Source organism: Thunnus albacares, chromosome 8, assembly GCF_914725855.1.
Source record: "Thunnus albacares chromosome 8, fThuAlb1.1, whole genome shotgun sequence".
In the NCBI taxonomy this organism is placed as follows: domain Eukaryota; kingdom Metazoa; phylum Chordata; class Actinopteri; order Scombriformes; family Scombridae; genus Thunnus; species Thunnus albacares.
The window spans coordinates 32,137,379-32,157,677 of NC_058113.1; the positions used below are offsets into that span (position 1 = coordinate 32,137,379).

A 20,299-nucleotide genomic window follows, 5' to 3' on the forward strand; every position below is an offset into this window, starting at 1 on the left:
AAAAATATCACACTTGGCTTGGAGCTTTGTCTTGTGAAGCTCAGCCACAATGAGTTACAGTTAGTGAAAAACAAAACTGCACCCTATTTTTCTTCTGTATTTCCTTATAAAAACAAAGAAAGATATCATCCTGTTGCTTATAAAATTCAAGTAAAAGTTACTGACTATAAAATACATTTGAAATGTGCCTCAAATGATGAGACCTGGAGGTTGAATCGTGTCTGAGGAGTTCAGAGAGATGACTGGTGCCAGTCCATGTAATGCTTAGAAAACAAGTAAAAACCTTAAAACCAGTTCTACATTTGACAGACTTGTAAGGAAACACTGGTTGGTGCCAGTGAGGAGTCTTTGCTGCTACACTGTCAGCCAAACCAGGTCCTCACGTCCTGATAATGATTGATCATAATGCTCTTAAATTTCTACAATTTCCCAAAGCAATAAAGAGCAAGTGCACACCATTAAATGATTATTAACATCGGCTCTGTGGTGATGAAGATGATGCTGAAGACATTTTGAAGTGACTTTGCATATTTAACCGTTTGTAAGTCAGTTAAAATAGTTAAAATGTTGAAAATAAACATCACAAAGTGTAAATGTTGTAAACAACACAAACAAATGTTTAATAGTGGAAATTGTTCGGTATGAAAACAAAGCTTAATGTGCAGTTAACAGTCTACAGTCTTTACAATTCATGTTACTGGGTGGAAGACGGTTTAAGAAATAAACTTTGATTTAGCTGCTGCTCGAGGCAGACGTTACTCTGAAGATCATAATAAAATTAAAAAGAAGCAGTGGAGGTTCCTATTTCCTCAGTATCATGAATATGTGTCATTCTGTCCTACAAGATACACACCATAAATAAAATGAAGAGAGAAGATATGGAACCTGAAAATATACCATCAGAGAAGAAAGAGATGTATATATGATGCAAGAAGAGGGGGAGGATGATGACGACACAAACTGGCAGATCAATTGTTGAAATTCAATAATGTGTGTTAATATTGGTTTAGTTTTACTTTCTAATTTAAACATCAACATCATTCATTTGACATCAAGTGTTTATGAAAAAAAGTATAGACTTAAAAATGTACAAAAACAATGAAAACGTATATAAAACATGTAGTTTTTGGTTCTTCCTGCAGGTTGCGGAGCTTCTTCAGTGGGCAGGAGTCACTTGTTAATCTACTCTTCTAATCTTTCTAACAGCGTCTTCTGTTACGATGCTGTTGGGAAACACTTCTTAAACTTAGGAGGCTTCATAAGTTGGATTTTACGATCATCTTAGCCTTAAGATGCTTTTAGGAAATAAGACCACTGTACCTGTTTCTAAACACAATAAAGACAAATATTTTAAAAGGGAGCATTCTACAGTGTTGTGAGTCCTTGTGAAGCAGAGATAATCTACAAGTTTTTTGGGACCCAGTGAGTCACATCAGTCCAGATAAGGCAGAATCTTAAAATGACACAAGAATTTTAGTTAGACCAGAACCGAAGTCTGAGGAGTCAGAAACAAAGATCTCTCTAGTGTACATGCCACAGATGCTACTTTTTTCATTCCATTGTGTAAATTTTAAAGGAAATATCTGGTGGATAAATGTACACACTCAGAGTTCAGATGCTCAAATAAAGTGGCAGAGGGTAAATATAGTGTGTTATGTTGTAAAAGAGTCATTTCAGACACAGGCTGTCTTATTTCAGTTCTCTGAAAAATACTTAAGCTATCTAAAATTTTACATCCTAAACAACACAAATTGTATCATTTTATAACTTGATATGTATTTGCTATTGACTCCAAACTCCCAATCAATTCTTCTTTTTCTTTAGATAAAATGTTTGAGCAACCTTGTTTAATAGTCTTTTTTCATTTGACATTATCACAGAATGAAGAAAGAATAATATATAGATATTATATAATATAAATAATATCGGGTTCAAGTATCCAGTGTCTATGCTTGGTCAAAAAAGCATATTTCACCATGTCACAGTTTTTAAGACTCCTTCTTCTTGAGATCAGCAACAAGAAATGGCTCCCTCTTCTCAAGGATTGTGTAGAAGATTTCTTTGGCTTCATCACCTGCTCTCAGGGGACCATTGTAGAGTTCCCTCATCTTCTCCTCAGTGGTCAACATAGCCCTGATTTTATTATAAACTCCTTGCTGGATTACGCCTTTCCTCTTGAGATCATCCAAGATTGAATCTATATCGTAAACGTTCTCGATCAGAGCAGACCGGTGTTTATCCACAAAGTTCTTTCCTGAGGGCAGAAGGGATGAAAATAACTTGTTGATTTAGATTAATAACTGGTGACATCAGTTTGTTGAAGAATTGCTGAATAAACAGGTTGATTAATTTACATTCAAACTAGAGGTCTTCATGATCCAAAGTGGATCAGTGGAAAGCTGGACCCGGTCTCTCAGTTCCTGAGAACTGAGTGGACCCATGAAGGCCTCTAACTCAACAAACACCACAAAGACATGTTGAGATTAAATGGTTAATCCAGTCGTTATGATCCCTTTCATCATTTTCTTGGAAAAACTTACAAAAATTGTACCTTATTTCTTAGGAAATAAGCTCATTCTGATTCTGCAGCATACAGGCCACAGTGTTTACATACACACTAGTATCCTGGTTTTGATCATATTCAGTCGTTTACATAGAACATGAGAAACCTGGTTACTTATATCCCTGTTTACATGATTCCAACAGTATCCAGATTTATGATCATCTGTGTCTAGTTGTGTCTTGACTCCAGTAGGCTCGATAATATCAGATGTATAATAAAAATTATCAGTAACTTGCCATTACTAACTACATATTCATCTACTCTTTGACACATTTTCTCTTTTGCAGGATGTCCGTTCGATTTACAAGCATCATTGAAAGTTAAAAATTAAGAAGTTGCAGTTGGAGAAGAAACTGGAGAAGGATATGTTGGGCCTTGGCTACAAGTTTGGCTATCAGCAATAACTAATGATTATCAAATATAATTATTGATTATTAAAATCAATAGAAGTTATTAATAGGCTATGTATTAATAATAATGGGGCACCACCCTGGAGTCAGGGAAAAAGATTCAGTCCAAATTCAGTCTCAAAATTTACTAATCTATCAATTTGGAACTTTGATTAATAATTAACTTAATAACTATAAACAAAATCACCATATCAATAGCTAGTTAAGGTTGAAGGATTTCTTTTCAGAGCAGAGGTTGGCAAAACTCATTCTGGTGCAACACTGAAACAGACAACATGTATATCCAAAAGCATTAATTAAAAAAGGTAAAAGAGCAAAACACACGATATTAATCTAGCTAAATGTACGTATATACGTGTGTGTGTGTGTCACCTGGTGACTGAAGTTCCTTCTTTTCCCTCCCACAGAGCAGACCAAGAAAGCGGTAATCCTTTCCTTAGATTTCTGAGATTTAGCAGGCTAGTTCAGCTGAATGAGTTACCATGGTTACTGAGCAGGTAATCATATAAGCCACAGCAATGGCTTCAATCAATCAATTCAATCCATTTTTATTTATATATCTCAAGGCAAATTAGCAAGACTTATTGAGTAAGCCAGGCTTTCCTTTTATCCAGCTTGATGGAACACCTCTCTGGTTGCATATCCAGGTTTCTCAAAACAGCAATAAGGCCAGATTTCTGAAAACAGGAAATGTCGTATACATGCTCAACATGTAACCTGGGAGACTCCAAAACCTGATCATGACCAGGACACTAATGTGCATGTACACACAGTCAGTGTTTACCAGCATTTAGGTTATCTAACTAATACATTTTGTTTACAATATTTAGCACTATTTCAATCAAAGTTGGATTTTGGGGCAACCATGTAAACTCTCAAGCAGTTTAAAGAGGCACTCCACCAAAAATTGATTAAGCAGAAATAGATAATTTAGCAATTTATTGGCACAGTGAGAGTTGTTTGGAGCACATACATCAGGAATGGTTTAGTTTCTGTGGTAGTTTAGTACAGTGATTCCCAACCTAGGGGTCTGGCCCCTCCAAAGGGTCAGCAGATAAATCTGAGGGGTCATGAGATGATTAATGGGAGAGGAAAGAAGAAAAAACAAAGATACACGAATCTGTTTTCAGGTTTTGGACTGTCTTACATTAGCCACTAATCTTTCTAACCCTTGATCTAGTTAGGCCTGTTCTATTTTTGTGTGTTTTTTTCTTGTAAGTATTAAAAGTCATTTCATGAGAAAATGGCAGAGTTAATACCTGTGGACCTGCCTTCAGCTGAGGTCGCTCCACCAGTTGCTCCACTTGAGGATCCCACATCTGAAACAAATTTAGAGAAAATTGTAATTGCTTAACAACTGTATTGTTCTTCTTTAATGTCATTGACACAGAAAACAAACTACTTTTTTAATGATCAGAACACTTGAGAAAAAAAGTTGGCAAATATAAAATCAGGATCTGTCTCTCAGATTTTGTTTCTCTTAATTTGTCCTTGATTTGCTCTTCCTGTTTATGAATCCTTCAGTGGATTAGTGTCTATTAATGTCTACATGTCAGATCAACTCAACAAAAGTTTAGGTGAAGGAATACATACTTTACAGAGGGATAAAGTTTCATGTAAAATTCAAAACCAAAGCTACAACAGCTACAAAAATAGGTATACATGTTTTATTACGATTTACAGAAAGACTTTAATTAAAGACAACAAACAAAATGTAAATTAAACAAAATGTCATGAAAATGTAAATAATGTTTACATTGCATTCTGGTGAAAACATTTTTCTTTCTTGAAACATACACTACAGTAACTGGTAAAACACTTTGCATAAGGTATAAATGAGGATGATTAAAGCATAAGGATGGCGGTTTTCTATATTTTTCTTATTGTCAACAAATCATATATTGTTGACCATAAGAACAAATCATATGAAATCATATATAACAAATGCATAATAAATGAATTGTTCTAATACTTCAGCAGGCTAACCAAAGTAAATGAATACTGCACAAAATAGCCAGGCCAGTTCAGCTCCGTAAATTCAGCTAAAGACAACTTCTCAGCAGTTTATTAAAAATGGTCAAATGTGAAATGTGTGAAAAACAAACAAAACACAACTTAGGTGCTACAATAATATCATGGTGATCTTACGATTTGGTTTCAAAACTACAAACATTTTAACATTGATGAAATTCCAACTGGTTCTGTTCTTGTTGAAATATTTACAACGAATGTGTGAAATATTTATGACATATGACTTAAATCTGAAAGCTCATGTCATAATGGACAGTATATATATGCAGTGTCTTACCTTCTGAGTGACCAGAGTTTGGATAGTCATCTGAAATTAAATAGAGAACAAAACAAATTGATAGCTGAGTTTATGTACTGCGTTCACAACAAAAGATTCAATAACGAGACATTTTCGCTAAATAAAAAATCATTATATTAAATATCATTAATGTTCTAATTCTAAAGTGCCAGTTGTAGTTGTTTGCATCAAAAACCAACAGATGTTATTACGGCTGTGATCAGATTTGTTGTGTTGGATAAATAAAAAAAAATAAATTAGAGTGTCCCAATACCCATACTTGCTGGTTTTAGCACTTCTATGGGTTTCTGAGTATTCATGGAATTAAATAAACAGGAATTTCTCCTCATTATCACGTATTAAATGGCAGGTGAACACATGAATCAACAAAAGGGATGCAGAATGCCACTATTATCCCTGTAACAAAGAGCTCAACAGTATCCCTAATAGTCATGAAGCGCTTTGAGCGGCTGGTCATGGCCCACATAAAAGACAACATCAACGTCATAGTGGATCCCCATCAGTGCGCATACAGAAAGAACCGCTTCACTGCTGACGCCATCTCATCTGTGGTTCACCTAGACCTCACTCACTTGGAGAGCAAGGGCTCTAACATCAGGCTGCTTTTCTTGGATTTTAGCTCTGCCTTCAATACCATCATCCCATAAACTCTGGTGAACAAACTGTCATTACTTGGACTGAGCTCATCCTTATGCAACTGGGTACTGGACTTTTTAACAAACAGGCCCCAGTCTGTTAGGATCCACAACATCTCATCCTCCCCATTATCATCCTTAACACCAGTTCCCCCCAGGGATGTGTCCTGAGCCCCCTGCTGTTCACCCTACTGACCTATGACTGCTCACCCAAGTATCCCAGCAATCATATCCCCCCACATTGGAGGAGCAGCTGTTGAGGTGGTCTCCAGCTTCAAATACCTGGGGATGCACATCGCTGACGACCTCACCTGGAGTAACAACACAGCCAGCATAGTAAAGAAGGCCCACCAATGCCTCTACTTCCTGAGGAGGCTGAAGCGCACTGGCCTTGGCATCTCAGTCCTTACTTCCCTCTACTGTTGTGTGGTGGAGACTGTCCTTACTTCCTGCATCACCATGTGGTACAGCAACTGCTCTGCTGCAGACAGATAGGCACTACAGCGGGTAGTGAAGTCTACACAGAAGATCATTGACAGCAGCCTACCCACTATCAGTGATATTTACATCAGTAGGTGCAGGAATAAGGCTTCTTGCATCATGTAGGACTCCATCAACCCTGCAAATGGACTATTTGCCTCCTCCCCTCAGGCAGGAGGTTGCGCAGCATCATGGCTAAAGAACGGATTCTTCCCAGCAGCTGTGAGACTGATAAACTCTGCACCACACTGAAATACTGTACCACACTAGTTTTGACCGCTGTACCTCGTTTCACTGCTGCCCTCTAACTGCTGCACTTATTGAGCACTTTATTGCTTATTATAGTGTTAATAATGGGCATGTGCAATTGAGGCCACTTGGCTGCTTTCTCCCATCACACCTATTCATATTTATAAATTTATTGACTACTTATTATAATGTGTTTTCTCTGTCTCTCTGTTTTATTATTGTTATTTTCTGAACTGGGACCTGAGTGCCTAATTTCGTTTCCCTTCATGTACCAACATGTTCTGGAAAGACAATAAATTTCCTTGAATCCATGAATCCTAAATCAGACAGCTACAACCAGAATATTACACCCACAGAGCAACAAGTCCATTTTCAGTGTTGGTGACTCAGCTCTCATTAATTATTGACATTAATTAAATAGAATAGTTCAGTTAACAGAAAAGACAGAATGCATCTTTTTTATTTAGTGTAGGTAATATTGTTTAATAACCACTGACCTTTTTGAATTTTACAGTACCACACTGGTTCACACACAGATTTACCCCTCTCTTTACTGTGGAAGAGCTCAAGGTAAAAGTCTCTGCCTGGATTTTCAATGAACACTTCAAAGAAATTTGGGCCTTTGCTATCATATCCGAGGGTTAATTCCTGTGTAAAAAAAACGACATAAAAGGAGAGGAGGAGTTAGTTTTTGACAAAAGTAAACAGTCAAGTTAAATTCTTTACAACAAAAACAAAACTAATTGATTAGTGTCTGGACATTAGGAACAGTGTTTTGCACATGCTCAGTTCATTCACATTTCTGTCTGGCTGCTGATCTCTCCTAAACTCTGAACACAGCGAGCAAAGCTGACTCCACATTCACCAAGCAGTATTGGTAACCTTCTTGAAGTAGCTTATGTGTGACCAATAAGTCAATAGATTTGTCACTAGGTTCTTAAAAGCTGTATCAAGGGAGAATGTTGCTTAGTTGGCAACTCTGATCACATGTCTCCTTGTACAAATGGTTCAATACAAACAATCATGCATCTATTTACAATTAAAGGAGTCTAAATGTCAATTCCCTTCATTCTATCCATGTTCCTCACTTCCATTATTTCCCTGTGTCTTATGTCTTACATCATTTACATCTACATCTACATCATTTTGTTCAGACCTGTCAGCTGCCTGGATGTGATTCCGAGTTGTAGATGTTATGAATTTCTGACAGTGACAATATTTCCAACTTGGCTAAAAGAACTGAAAAAAAAACTGTAGTAAAATGGCTGCTATTCCACCATCTCTGGCAGTCACATTTTTCAAAAGTCAAATATTTACACAAAGAAATTCAATTTAGTTAGTTAAAATAAAACACAAATTAAATATGTAAGGCCATGTGCAGCTACACCAGCTGTACACATGTCTCTGATCCTTCTGTGTCTTTACACAGTTCACTAAATGTAATTTCTAACAGACAGTTCAAACTGTACCTTTGGGTTAATTTCTACTGTGTCTTTGTCTGCTGTGAGGACGAAGCCATGATGCACTTTCAGGTATTTCTTTCCGATCATTTCCTCCTCGTCCACCATCTGAAAACAAAAACAATACACACAAGCTGCTTCAAGTGTACAGTAACAGACATTGTCATCTGTGTTTAAAAGTATATTCATGAAAAAGCAATATGGTTTTTACAATATAGTATTAGGGCCACTGTTGGGAAAAAACGAACTGTGAGATATAAAGAATAGTCATGCTAATGAGGAAGATCATCATTAATTTGAAAAGCATATATTATTTTGAGAATAAAGATTTAATATTGTATTTTGCCATTATCTTATTATATAAATCTTATTATATTAAGATTTTGTGACATATATATTTTGAGAATAACCAAATACATGTCACTTTGTACAAATTGCGAGTACAAACAATGAAACATCTATTTACAATTAAAGGAGTCTAAATGTCAATTCCCTTCATTGTATCCATGTTCCTCACTTCCATTATTTCCTTGTGTCTTATGTCATATTTACATCATAGTGTTCAGCTTTTAACTGCAGCCAAGTTGGAAAAACCGTCCCTGTTTTCTGCCTGGTTGCAAATCTGAGTTTAAGATGATTTAAATTTCTGACACCTACAATATTTCTAACTTAGTCAAAAAAGAACAACGTAAGTGTCAAAATCCCTGCAGCAAAATGGCTTCAATTTCATCATCAGTTACATCTAAAAAATCATATATTTGATATGGAATTTTCCATCTTTAGGGGTTACAAATTGAGTTACACTGGGTCAAGCCTGGACCTTGAGGTCACACTGTAATTCTTAAGCAGGAAGGGTACATTTTCTCCTCTCCTTGAGACTCCAGCTGTCTGTGATGTTTTGGGGAGAGCAGAAACCTCTCTGATAGAGGGTAAATCAGCATTGCCATGGTCACCAAGGTCAGAGGAGGCTTCCCTAGACAACACAGATGGGTGGATGCGTAGATTTTATTGACACTAGTGAATGAATTAGACTAATTTTTCATATTGCAGGCTGATAACGACTAGGACTCAGACCTTCAGAGGACAGAACGGAAAGAGACAGCATCGGAGCAGAACACTCTGGTACTGTTTTCGGTTCTCCACGTGGCCAAGTGCTTCAATAAACTTTTTCAGCTTTAAGACATCAAAGGCTCGTGTCCACTTTTCTCCACTGAGGTGCTGACCATCACTCAAAATATCCACAACAATATTAACACAAATACAATAAATCTATCTAATTGAAATAAAAGATAGTTAAAATGCACAAGGCCATGTGTGACCACACCATTTGCACACCTTGCAATGGCTTTGATCCTATTTTCTCTTTCATACAATATGTCTGAACCACAATTCACCAAATAACTGAAGCAACGCCTGCGAGCTAGTTCAGGAAGCCCAACTCAAGTTGCTGCTCCACTCACAAGCCATACTCCCCTCACTGTGACATATATCAAACGCACCTTTATAATCTGGTTGATGTACTTAAGTCGTCAGTACTCTGCTCACACTTTTGCTGCATTCCTGCTGCCACACCGCTCATACAAGCTATGTTTGATTGCTGCTGTTTGTAGGCCTACAGCATTTCAAAGCCCTCCACCCCAGCATCCACCTGGAGGCTCTGAGTCTATCTTCCCCTGGGAGGGAAGTTTGTATAGTCGCTCCCAACTTACTGCTGTGTGAGATCAATGTTTCCTTGTGAGGAGTCACAACATCAGAGCCAAGATGCTAGACATTAATATTCTACATTTAACTAATAATCTACTCCATGTGAGTTGGCTGACTGAAATGTAAAAACTGACAGACAGTACAAATTATACCAGCAATTCACTATATAAATGATAAATGACAGACAGTACAAACTGTACCTCTGGGACAATTTCTGCTCTGTCTATGTCTGCTGTGAGGAGGAATTTTTGTCCCACTCTCAGGTACCTATCTGGACGTGGCTTATCGATCACTTTGTATCCGTTTGAGGATTCCTTCTTGTGCACCATCTGGAAACAAAAACAATACACAACAAAACTGCTTAAAGGTTACAATAGCAAACATTGTCACCTGTGTTTTGAAGTACATGAACAAGTAATATGGTTTTTACAATATAGTATTAGAGCCACTGTTGGGAAAAAATGAATTGTGAGTTTAGTCATGATATTGAGGAAAAGTTCATGTTATGAAAATAAAGCTGCAAATTTGAAAAGCATATTTTATTGAATATATAATACTCTGCTGTAGAATTGTGATTTAATGAGTAAACAGGTGAGAGCAGCCTTCATTAAAAATGAAGTTAGAGTATATTTCATCAGTGAGGAAATACTTAGTGTATCACACCAGCAGTCAAAATACAATGAACCAATGGAATAATTTCTGAGTTGTGTAACCTTGTGAAGCAGCTGCTGAAGCACATTGAGCGCTTGGTTTTGTCCAGACAGCTGTGCCAAAGAGAGCAGAGATCAAATCTCAACGTATGTTAATTTGAAAAGTTTCAGTTCATCAGTGAGATCTATAAGCCTCCAAACAAATATTAACCTCAGCTGCTGACAGAAATCTGAGGAGAATAACTTGGTCATCAGGAAACGTGTCCACTGCGCTGTCTCATGTTTTAAGTGGTTTATCTTTATACAGCAAGGGAAAAAAAAACTTCTGTGACCAGAGACCCCTCCCACGTCACAACTCTATTCTCACAATTTCACTTTTTTTCACCACTGGCCGTAATACTCAGTTGCAGACTTTGTAAGTCTGATTATATTACAAATTTGTGACAGTAAGATATTAAATAACCTTTTTTAGTGTATGAGAATGTGGGATCAGATACACATGTAGTTTGAGGGGCGTTGTGTTTGGTTTATAGTATATTAACACGTTGCACGTTATTTTCACTGCAAAGCCAAGATACATCAGAACCCCTCTGACAGAGAAACTTGGTTCAGATAACTTGACATGGGATGATGTGACCTCAGACACGTCTTCAACAACATCTCCACAGCCATCTATGTGTAGGACAGCAAACTTGTCTAATATTGTGGAGTCATCTGCACAAAATACAAGCACACACATTTAGTGAGGAGAAAGGGATCATATCAGAATACATTTAAATCCATCTTTCATTATTTCTTCATGTCTACTTACCTGTGCAGATCCAGTGTGGCAGGTGCACTTCAATTAACTTCCCAGCAGTGACTTTGATGTTCAGTAGGGGACCTGCAGGCATGTATTGTAAGCTTTTCATTCTCTCCACGTGTTCTTCCCACGAGCAGAACTGGTACTTAAAGCTGACCTTTTCTTCACAGACCCATCGCAGGTCTGAGACACTGCATTCAAACTTTCCTGCTTCAGACTGTAGGCTGAAAAAGAGAAATGAGTCCTTGTATATGCACAAAATACTTCATAATAATAATCAGAAAGTGTGTTTATGTAGTACAATTCATGCATAAAATGCAACACAAAGTGCTTGACATAAAAGCTGAGAATCATAACATTTATGATAAAACAAGAAAAACTAAAAAAATTAAAATGATAGAATGAGACAAGATAAAACAACCGTCAGTTAAAAACACTGAAGAGACTCAATGGAGTAAATGTAAACTTAACCAGTAGCTGCCTTCATTTTATTGCCAGTTAAATGTAGCATTACCACAATTACTGTAATACGGCGTGAAAAAGATCCTGAAAAATATCGAGACCAAGCTTTTTTCAATGGTTCCAGTTTGTTGTGACACAATATTGAAGATGTTATTTTTACCTGTAAGTTGGAGCCTCATCTGCATCTGTGATCACTTCAGGTTCAACTGTAGTCCAGTCACTGGAGTCCTGCATCAGAGGACAGTCACATTTGTAAATAAGTGGATTTCTTCCTGTTTAATCACTAATTTTACAACGTCACACAAATGAACAAATAAACAAGTGAGCAGATGAATGAATGAAAGGGATTACCGTAATGCTTCCACGAGCCTCAAACTCCGAGCTTCCTGAAGGCCCTTGTTAAAACACATCAGACAACATTTTAAATGATGTTATATTTATAAATGGAATCATTAGTAACTTTCCAGATATTTTGCTGCTTTAGCACTATGTGCTACGTAGCGCTGCTCCTATATGAGATCAATATGTTATGCAGGACTTACTGCCGAGTAAAGTCTAAGTTGAGGAAAAGTGGCAGCGCTTCATAGGACTTCTGTTATGTACAATGTACAAGCTAGCTACATGTAGCTAATGAAATGACAATTCCTCATGAGAGGGAAAGATTATACAATAAAAATACAGGAAAAATCATATAACTTTATTTGGTTTGCATATACAGACATTACAGTAAACAACTGAATAGTGACCAACATCAAATATGTAAAGTAATGAAAGTTGATGTTGCTGTCATGCTACATAGTGTCGTTTTTAGTTTTGTATTATTAATAATATAATTGTTTCATTTGTTTGATTGAACAGACAAGAAGCAGACAGAATATGAGCAGACAGAGTGAGTTATGACATGCAACATACTGCAATAAAACCAGTCCATTACACTTATGTGGTATGAACCTTAACCAGTAGACTTTTAGGAAGCTGCTTGTGTTTTTTTGTTTTTTGCTAACTTGAGAGAAGAAACCCTTTAAAAAGATCTCGCTTCTTCAAACAGCAGATGTCGTTTTGGAAACTATGCTATATGTAGGAGTCTAGTTATTCTGAGTTTACTTTTGGCTTGTTGTTGCTGTGGACAATTTAAAACCAGTGACTGATCTACAGTCATTGACTACAGTGACTATACAGCATACAGTAAGTATCTTTGCTTGTGTTAATGGCATCTATAACAATCAAAACAAACACATATTCAAATGGCTGCCTGACTGTCCACAATGTATTTTGAATGATGAAATAAAAAAGAGTAACATTAAAGTAGAATAAGACCCCGCTCTGCATATCAAATGTTTGATATTGTAATTTATTTATTTTTTTCACACAACTTACCTTTGGATCCTGAGCTGGTGTCTGACAAACTCTGCACCAGATCCGTCTTTCTACTTTTTCCGAGTCTTTGGGAGCCTCTCGGTGGAGGGTCCTGCAGGGGCCCATTTAATTTCTCAGTGAGACTTAATTCTTCCAGCTTTTCCAAAAGCTTCTCCTTTGCTGGTGTCACTGTAACGTCCTGATGGATTCAAAATTATCAGAGGGCATTTATGTAATATTTCCACCGTAACGATAAAACACTGATGTCTCTGCATCAATGTTAACATTTAAATCATGTGAGTATTATAACAACTAATATTATTATATTACTCAAAATAAGACAAAGTGTGATTCATTTCATTTATTTATATAAACTGGTTATTAGTAATTGTGATTTATTGCATGTCCACCTGATCACACGTTCTTATTGCTTCAACAGCAGCTGTGAAATTTCTGGTTTAAAAACTCTTTCCACCTATTAACCATCAAACTTGAATAAAAAAAGTCTATAATATAATATAATATAGTATATAGTATAATATTTAAGCTTTAAATCTCAATCAGAAACCTGCTTCAGTTCGGTGAGCACCATCAGATGAAATGATACCACTGGTTTGTATCATTATTTATAATGGTCGAGATGAGGATCATTTTCAACCAGCAGCTATGCGTTGAAAGCTGTGTTGTGTAAAGTGTGTTTATGTGACGTTACTCACTTTCTGGAGCAGTGAAGACCTCTGCATCTCTGAGGAGAAAGAAAATAGAAAATGACTCAGGACTGATTAAACATCAGACTGTAATCAGTTTTAGTCCGATTTAGTTGCAATAACACTAAATTCTCCTCTGCTGCTTCTGACATCATGAACCATAATCATAGAGAAAGAAGAGAGGTTGAATATCATATCGTTAAAAGCTTTGAAATCTAACAGAATCCAATATAAAAGTACAACAAATATGAATGTCTTTATGTAAAGATTATCACCTCACAAAATAATCTTTGATGAATTATACTGTCAGTTGTACCTAATGTTTTGCTGAGTCAAACTGAAACTGGGATTCTCCTCACTTTGTTTGGAAGGAAATATGATCTATAATCAGCTGTTGCGAGTCAATTTCACTTTTCCAAGAAGACAAAACTGTCTTTGGAAACATTTGTGAAATCAGCATCTGAGCCTCACTGACATCTGAGGGCTGCAATGTTAACTTCCCTACTGTGCTACTGACTGGAGAATGTCATAGTCCTGATAACAATGATACAAGACTTTTTTTTTTTTCCTTTTTCAACAAGCCCAAACAGTAGGGCCAGACCAGAAAATCATTCAGACTGGGAAATATAGCATATAGTAGAGTATAGCCTCAGTTAGGCTACCTTTTAAGAGGGGGGTCTGGGGGTTACGAATACTTGATTTCCCACATTCTGGTGAATTTAACTGCATGTGAATAACAAACTAATGAGCCAACAACTGCTTAGTACAATGAAAACTGTTATGAACCTCAAATAAAACCAAAGGTACATATCATTAAGGAGGGAGACGATACTACTACTACTGTGGCATCAATGCTATTCTCTCCACCTTCAAATAGAAAAAAAGCAATATTACAGCACATCATATCTTGTAATGTACCATTGTAATACAGTTAAAAATTCTCCTCCTATTTAAAGAACAGAGCAAAAGCACAATACCCTACTCAGTTTACTGATATACACTAACTGTTACCCATCAAAGGTTAAAATAGCCCTTTAACCAACACAAACATTAAATAACACAGATATTTAAGTTTTAACACATTACAGTAGCCTGAATAGTGACGGAAGACGTTGTGTTGTCTCAATAATTTTAAATTATGAGCTCAAAGTATGAACTCACTGACTGAAATTTTCACCAAGACAAATGAATTTTCAAATAATATTGACCATATTAACTAGACTAGATGTTCCAATTATGCTTTAAATGTTTTTGAGGACATTAGAAAGGGGACTACCACTTTTATTATTGATTGTCCAGTTTCTTGGCTGCTTTAACATTGACATTGGACGATGATGACGCATCGGTAACATTAGCTACGTTAGCTAGGTAGCAAAAATTAACTAGCTAGCATGTTTATTCACTGACTAACATGGCGGCATTTAGCTGCATCTCCTGCAAGCGCCTTTCTTTTTTTCTCTTTCCCTCTCTGCTCCACTCTTCCTATTTTCTCCACCGTCCATCTTGCTGCTCAGTCATTTCTAAATGCGCTTGCTGCCAAACCAAACCTGTAACCGCCAACTACTCTCTCTCTGTCTCTGTCTCTGTCTCTCTCGACTAGCTAGCTCTCTCCTTCTACTGCCTGACTGTCACAGCGGGCAGGGCACTGTTGTGTTCAGGGTCCAAAAAAACAAAAACAAAACTGCAGCCTGCAACAGGCCTGCTGGGCCATTTAGCAGGCCAGGCTCCTGGGAAAAGTCCCAGTGCTCCCGATTTCTAGTCCGGGCCTGCCACACAGCCTTGGTTATGTAACATTAGCAACTTAAGACGTCTGTCACTTAACAATATTTAACATTTGGGAGGATCCCTCGTGCTGTTAAGTTTGTTTTCCACTCAGAAAGTGTAAGCTAGCAAGCTAGGCATAACTTCCACTCAAAGTAGAAGATAGCCTAGATCTCTAAAGGTGTTACATGTCAGACAGATGTTGATTTAATTAATGATTTGTTGCATTTTTAAAATAAATTATTAGATGTATTCATTAGACACATGATAGTGTAACGTGACAGTTTTTGTCCTCTTTATCTTACCTTTATAAGAGCTGGTGTCTGATAACCTCTGAACCAAATCTGATCTGTTCATTTTCTTGAAAATCCTCACAGTCAGATCCACAGACTGTTGGCCATAGTTCTGCAACATCAGATTCAATATGTCTGCACTGTTTTCTGTGTCAATCAATTTCAGTGAGATGTCTTGGAGGTCCTTCTGGGAGACAGTCAACTGCAGGACGTCCTTGAATTTCTTTAACTGCTGATAACTCAAATCATTCAGGGTTTCCAAAAGCATCTCTTTAACAGCTGCCATTGTTGCTACCTGGAATAATCAAAACATTAATGAGGCATACAGTACATATCATCCACTAGAAAAGAAACACTAAAATAGTTAATCATTGCATCTCATGATGGTGATGTTGGTGTAGCTATATAACAGACGTCATTGTTTCTACCTGCTAAGTTTAAAGAAAATGTTTATTGGGTAAATACACAAACTCTTTATTTTATTGAGTACAGATTAACTGATGTGTATGTTTCAGAAATGTAGATGTAGTAAGATTACATCACCCATATTGCACAAGCTAATAATTGAATGAATAATATTTGTCCAATAGATCACATACTGTATGCCTGTTTTTACAAACTACTTGTGTGTGTATACATTTCTTTAGTAACATCAAGTGAATTATTTTATCTGTACAAACAGGATCATGCAGGATGACCACTGCTCCACCCAGCTAAATCTTTGTAAGGTGCTGGAAGCATCAATGAGTCCAAACTTGATAAAAGAGATTTCCGCACACTTTATTTTGAGCTTTCTGTCTATCAGACCTTCATCAGAACAGAAGATTCAGTAATGAACAGGCAGGTAAGGATAAATAATCCCATTCTAATCAATGGCAGCATGCAATGCACCTGTTCACATCCTGGTGGTAGACACTCCACCTCTTGGGAATTGTAGTTTTTAAGTGAGGCATACAAGTAGTACAATATAATAGTACAATAATAATACAATAATATATAATTTCATCACATGGTAAATTGGGCTTTGAGAAGGATCAGCCTTAAGCCATCATAAATCAGAGATCCCCAGGTCACTAAGAAAAAAACATCTCAAAACAAAAATTAAATACAGAGCTATGGAGGAGTATCAGGCGGGGGCCTTCATGAACCATAAACCCCAAATCCTACACCAGAAAACCACTGTAATTTCTGTGAATCTGAATACAGCTGCTGTCACTGACAAAAAAAGATAACTATAAACTTTTTTTGACCGAAGTCAAATTTTAGAAAAAAAACAGGAAATAAAATAATTATAAATTAATCTTCTGTCAGCTTTTTGATTCATTGACTAATTGTTCCAGCTCTACAGCCATATTACATATTATAAATATACTTTGCACAAATAAATGTACAGGAGAAATAAGTCATTTGACAAACACATTTCTCACAGATGTACCATTACAGGTAAATAATGGACCCTGGATACAACTTTCAGATACATCCCCCTCTATCTCCCCTCATTTCCTGTAATCCTTCAACTTTAATCTCTTATAAAGACATAAAAATGTTCCAGAGGACTTGATTTTAGAGCTGCAACAATTAATAGATTAGTTGATTATTTGCCTATTATTCAATTAATTGCACTCTTTTTTTAATAATCTTAAAATTAATCATTTTGAGTCATTTTTTATGGAAAAATACCTGTCTACCTAATCTAATTCCATCTTCTTAAATGTGAATATGAACCATTTTCTTGTTTCTTTAGTGCTCTATGATAGTAAACTGATTATCTTTGGGTTGTGGACAAAAGATCAGATGTACAACAAACTGCAGTAATATGTAAGACGAGCAAGAAGACTGTAACAACAAAAGGGGGCAACACAACAAATTTACTTCAAGCAGAAGCAGCTGGTTGAATACGAGGAGAGACAATAATCCCTCCAGGAGTGTTTTGTCATATTGTCAAGAATATCATTATCACAGAAATACACTGAAATTATTGTGATATTATTTAGGGTCATATCACCCACCCCTATCTCTGACACACACACACACACACACACACACACACACCGTCGTGTTTTGATCACTTCAGAGGACATTACACTGACTTACAGTGGTGTTTGTGAGTCCTTTAGAATTTGCTCTATTTCTGTATAAATATGACATAAAACGTGATCAAATTTTTATGCAAGTCCTAAAACAAGATAAAGAGAACCTAATTAAACAAGTGAGACAAAATCCTTACACTTGTTCATTTAGCTCTTAAGTAAAATGATCCAACGTTACATATTTGTGTGAGGCAAAAGTATGTGAACCTCTAGAATTATCAATTCATTTGAAGGGGAAATTATAGTCGGGTGTTTCAACAAATGGGATGACAATCAGGTGTGAGTCTGAGAGACCCTGCCTTATTTAAAGAAGAGAAATCTGGGTCTTCACTATCAAAGTCTGAGCTTCGCAACACAAGTTTGTGAAATGTGTCACGGCTCAAAGAAAGGAGATTTCTGATGACCTTAGAAGAAGAGTTGATGTTCACCAGGCTGAAAAGACTTACAAAACCATTTCTAAAGAGTTTGGACTCCACCAGTCGACTGTCATGCAGATCTTGTACCAATGGAGGACATTCAGCACCACTAGGGGTGTCACAATTTCTATTCCAAATCAAAAATCGATTGAAATGAGCTTTCGGTTTTCGACCTTCAAAATCAAAAGCAGGAATCAATGTTTCTCACAGTTGTTTTTTCTCTCCATCCCGCCTGGGTGGGTCCTGTGAGACACCACGGCCTCTGCTGGAGTCGGAGATGATGGAGAAACAACAGAACTGGAAAATCCTCCTACTTCCCTGAAGTCACTGGTGTTCCTTTTCCATGAGTTATGTCAACAAAGGACATGGCGTTGACAGAAAAACTACAGTTTGTAGGCTATGCTACACACCTTAGTAAGGTTGGAAATATACTGACAGATTCAAACTTCCCGGTTCCATAACTCATAAGCAAAACTTTGTTAAAACACAAATGAGGCCTCTTTCCTACCGTAGTAAGGTAAACAAGCTACAACCTAATTTTCATCAAAACGAGAAGACCCCCGAGCTGAACAAGTAGCATTAGTCTCTTTGTACAGCCGGCTGTGAGATGGGACCATCTAAAAAGTGCAACGCTTAAACTTAAACTTAGTTTCCTCACCTGTAAAAAGCAACCAGGGTTAATCCTTGGAGGAAACTCAAACTGTTGTTGTAAAGTACTTGTCTGCCATCTAGTGGCTCTTCTTTTAATTTCCGTGTTTAACAGTTTGTTCTCAATTGATTGGTAAAATAGACTATCTTTTTAAAGAAGAATTTGAAAACATAAATGACAGTTGTCAAGGCATAAAACCAATGATCTGTTGATCTTGAACAAATAAAGAATAGTCTAACAATAGTATAGCCGTCAGTGCTGGAAAAAATGTTTAATTAAAAAAAATCGAATCAAAATTGTGACCTTAAAATCAAATCAAATTGTGGATTTGGAGAATCGTGAAAACCCTAGATGTTACCTTCCCCAAGAGTGGTCGGCCAACAAAGATCACACCAGGAGCAAGGCATGTAATAATCTGAGAGGACACAAGGGACCCCAGGGTAACGTCTAGGAAATTAAAGGCCTCTCTTGCAGTGATTTATGTCAATGTTCATGAGTCCATCATCAGGAGAACATAGAACATCAACGGTGTGCATGGCAGAGTTGCAAACCCACTACTCTCCAAAAAGAACAGTGCTGCCTGTCTATGGTTTGCTCAAAGCCACGTGGATTCACCAGAAGGCTGTTGGAAAAATATTCTGTGGATGGATGAGACCAAAATCTAACTTTTTTGCTCAGATGAGAGGCGTTATTTTTGGCAACGAGCAAACACTGCATTTCAGTATAAGAGCCATATACCATCTGTGAAACATGGTGGTGGCGGTATCATGGTTGGAGCCTGTTTTGATGCCTCTGGACTAGAACGGCTTGCAATCATTGATGAAAAAACGAATTCTGAGTTGTACCAGCAAATTCTACAGGAAAATGTCAAGGTATCCGTCAGTGACCCGAAGCTCAACAGAATGAGAGAGAGTGGCTGCAAAAGTGTGACATTTTGCAAAATAACCTTAAATAATCATCAGAAAAGACTCTAAAGAAGAGATTACAGCGTTAATCAGCAAGAACAGAAGAGGAAATATCATCTTTGGATATATTTTTTTAAATCAAAGCAACTAGCTACCTGTCAACTGCTACCTGAGGAAGCTAACAGAAGAGTTATTTTGTGAAGACAAGAAGAGAAATTAAGGGCTCCTTCTAGGTGGTATTCTCTCTCTCCATGAACTGGTGTGATGGCAGCACAACCGACGTTTGCGGCAGCCTCTCCTAGTTCTGACTTTGCGGTGTCTTTGTCCATGTCTATGTCTACGTCTGTGTCATCGTGCGGAGTGCGCATCATCATTTCT

At 37.0% G+C, this 20,299-nt stretch overlaps 2 protein-coding genes across 4 annotated transcripts in view; one reads left to right on the forward strand and one right to left on the reverse strand.

The window, feature by feature from the left end:
- LOC122987023 (NACHT, LRR and PYD domains-containing protein 1 homolog) overlaps positions 1 to 20,299 on the forward strand; it is an 87,405-nt gene that overhangs the window by 16,788 nt on the left and 50,318 nt on the right. The window lies entirely within an intron of this gene.
- The window catches only part of LOC122987022 (NACHT, LRR and PYD domains-containing protein 1b allele 2-like), a 90,179-nt gene continuing 71,658 nt past the window's right edge, over positions 1,779 to 20,299 (reverse strand). Inside the window, exons 8-13 of one of the 2 annotated variants that reach the window (XM_044358610.1) lie at positions 10,031 to 10,159; positions 8,136 to 8,234; positions 7,164 to 7,314; positions 5,282 to 5,311; positions 4,233 to 4,292; positions 1,779 to 2,254 (exon numbers count right to left, since the gene is read on the reverse strand). In XM_044358610.1, coding sequence (XP_044214545.1) covers positions 1,989 to 2,254; positions 4,233 to 4,292; positions 5,282 to 5,311; positions 7,164 to 7,314; positions 8,136 to 8,234; positions 10,031 to 10,159 — 735 coding nt within the window. In that variant the 3' untranslated portion in view covers positions 1,779 to 1,988. The remainder of the gene's footprint in view (positions 2,255 to 4,232; positions 4,293 to 5,281; positions 5,312 to 7,163; positions 7,315 to 8,135; positions 8,235 to 10,030; positions 10,160 to 20,299) is intronic. The other variant, XM_044358611.1, reaches the window with a different exon arrangement.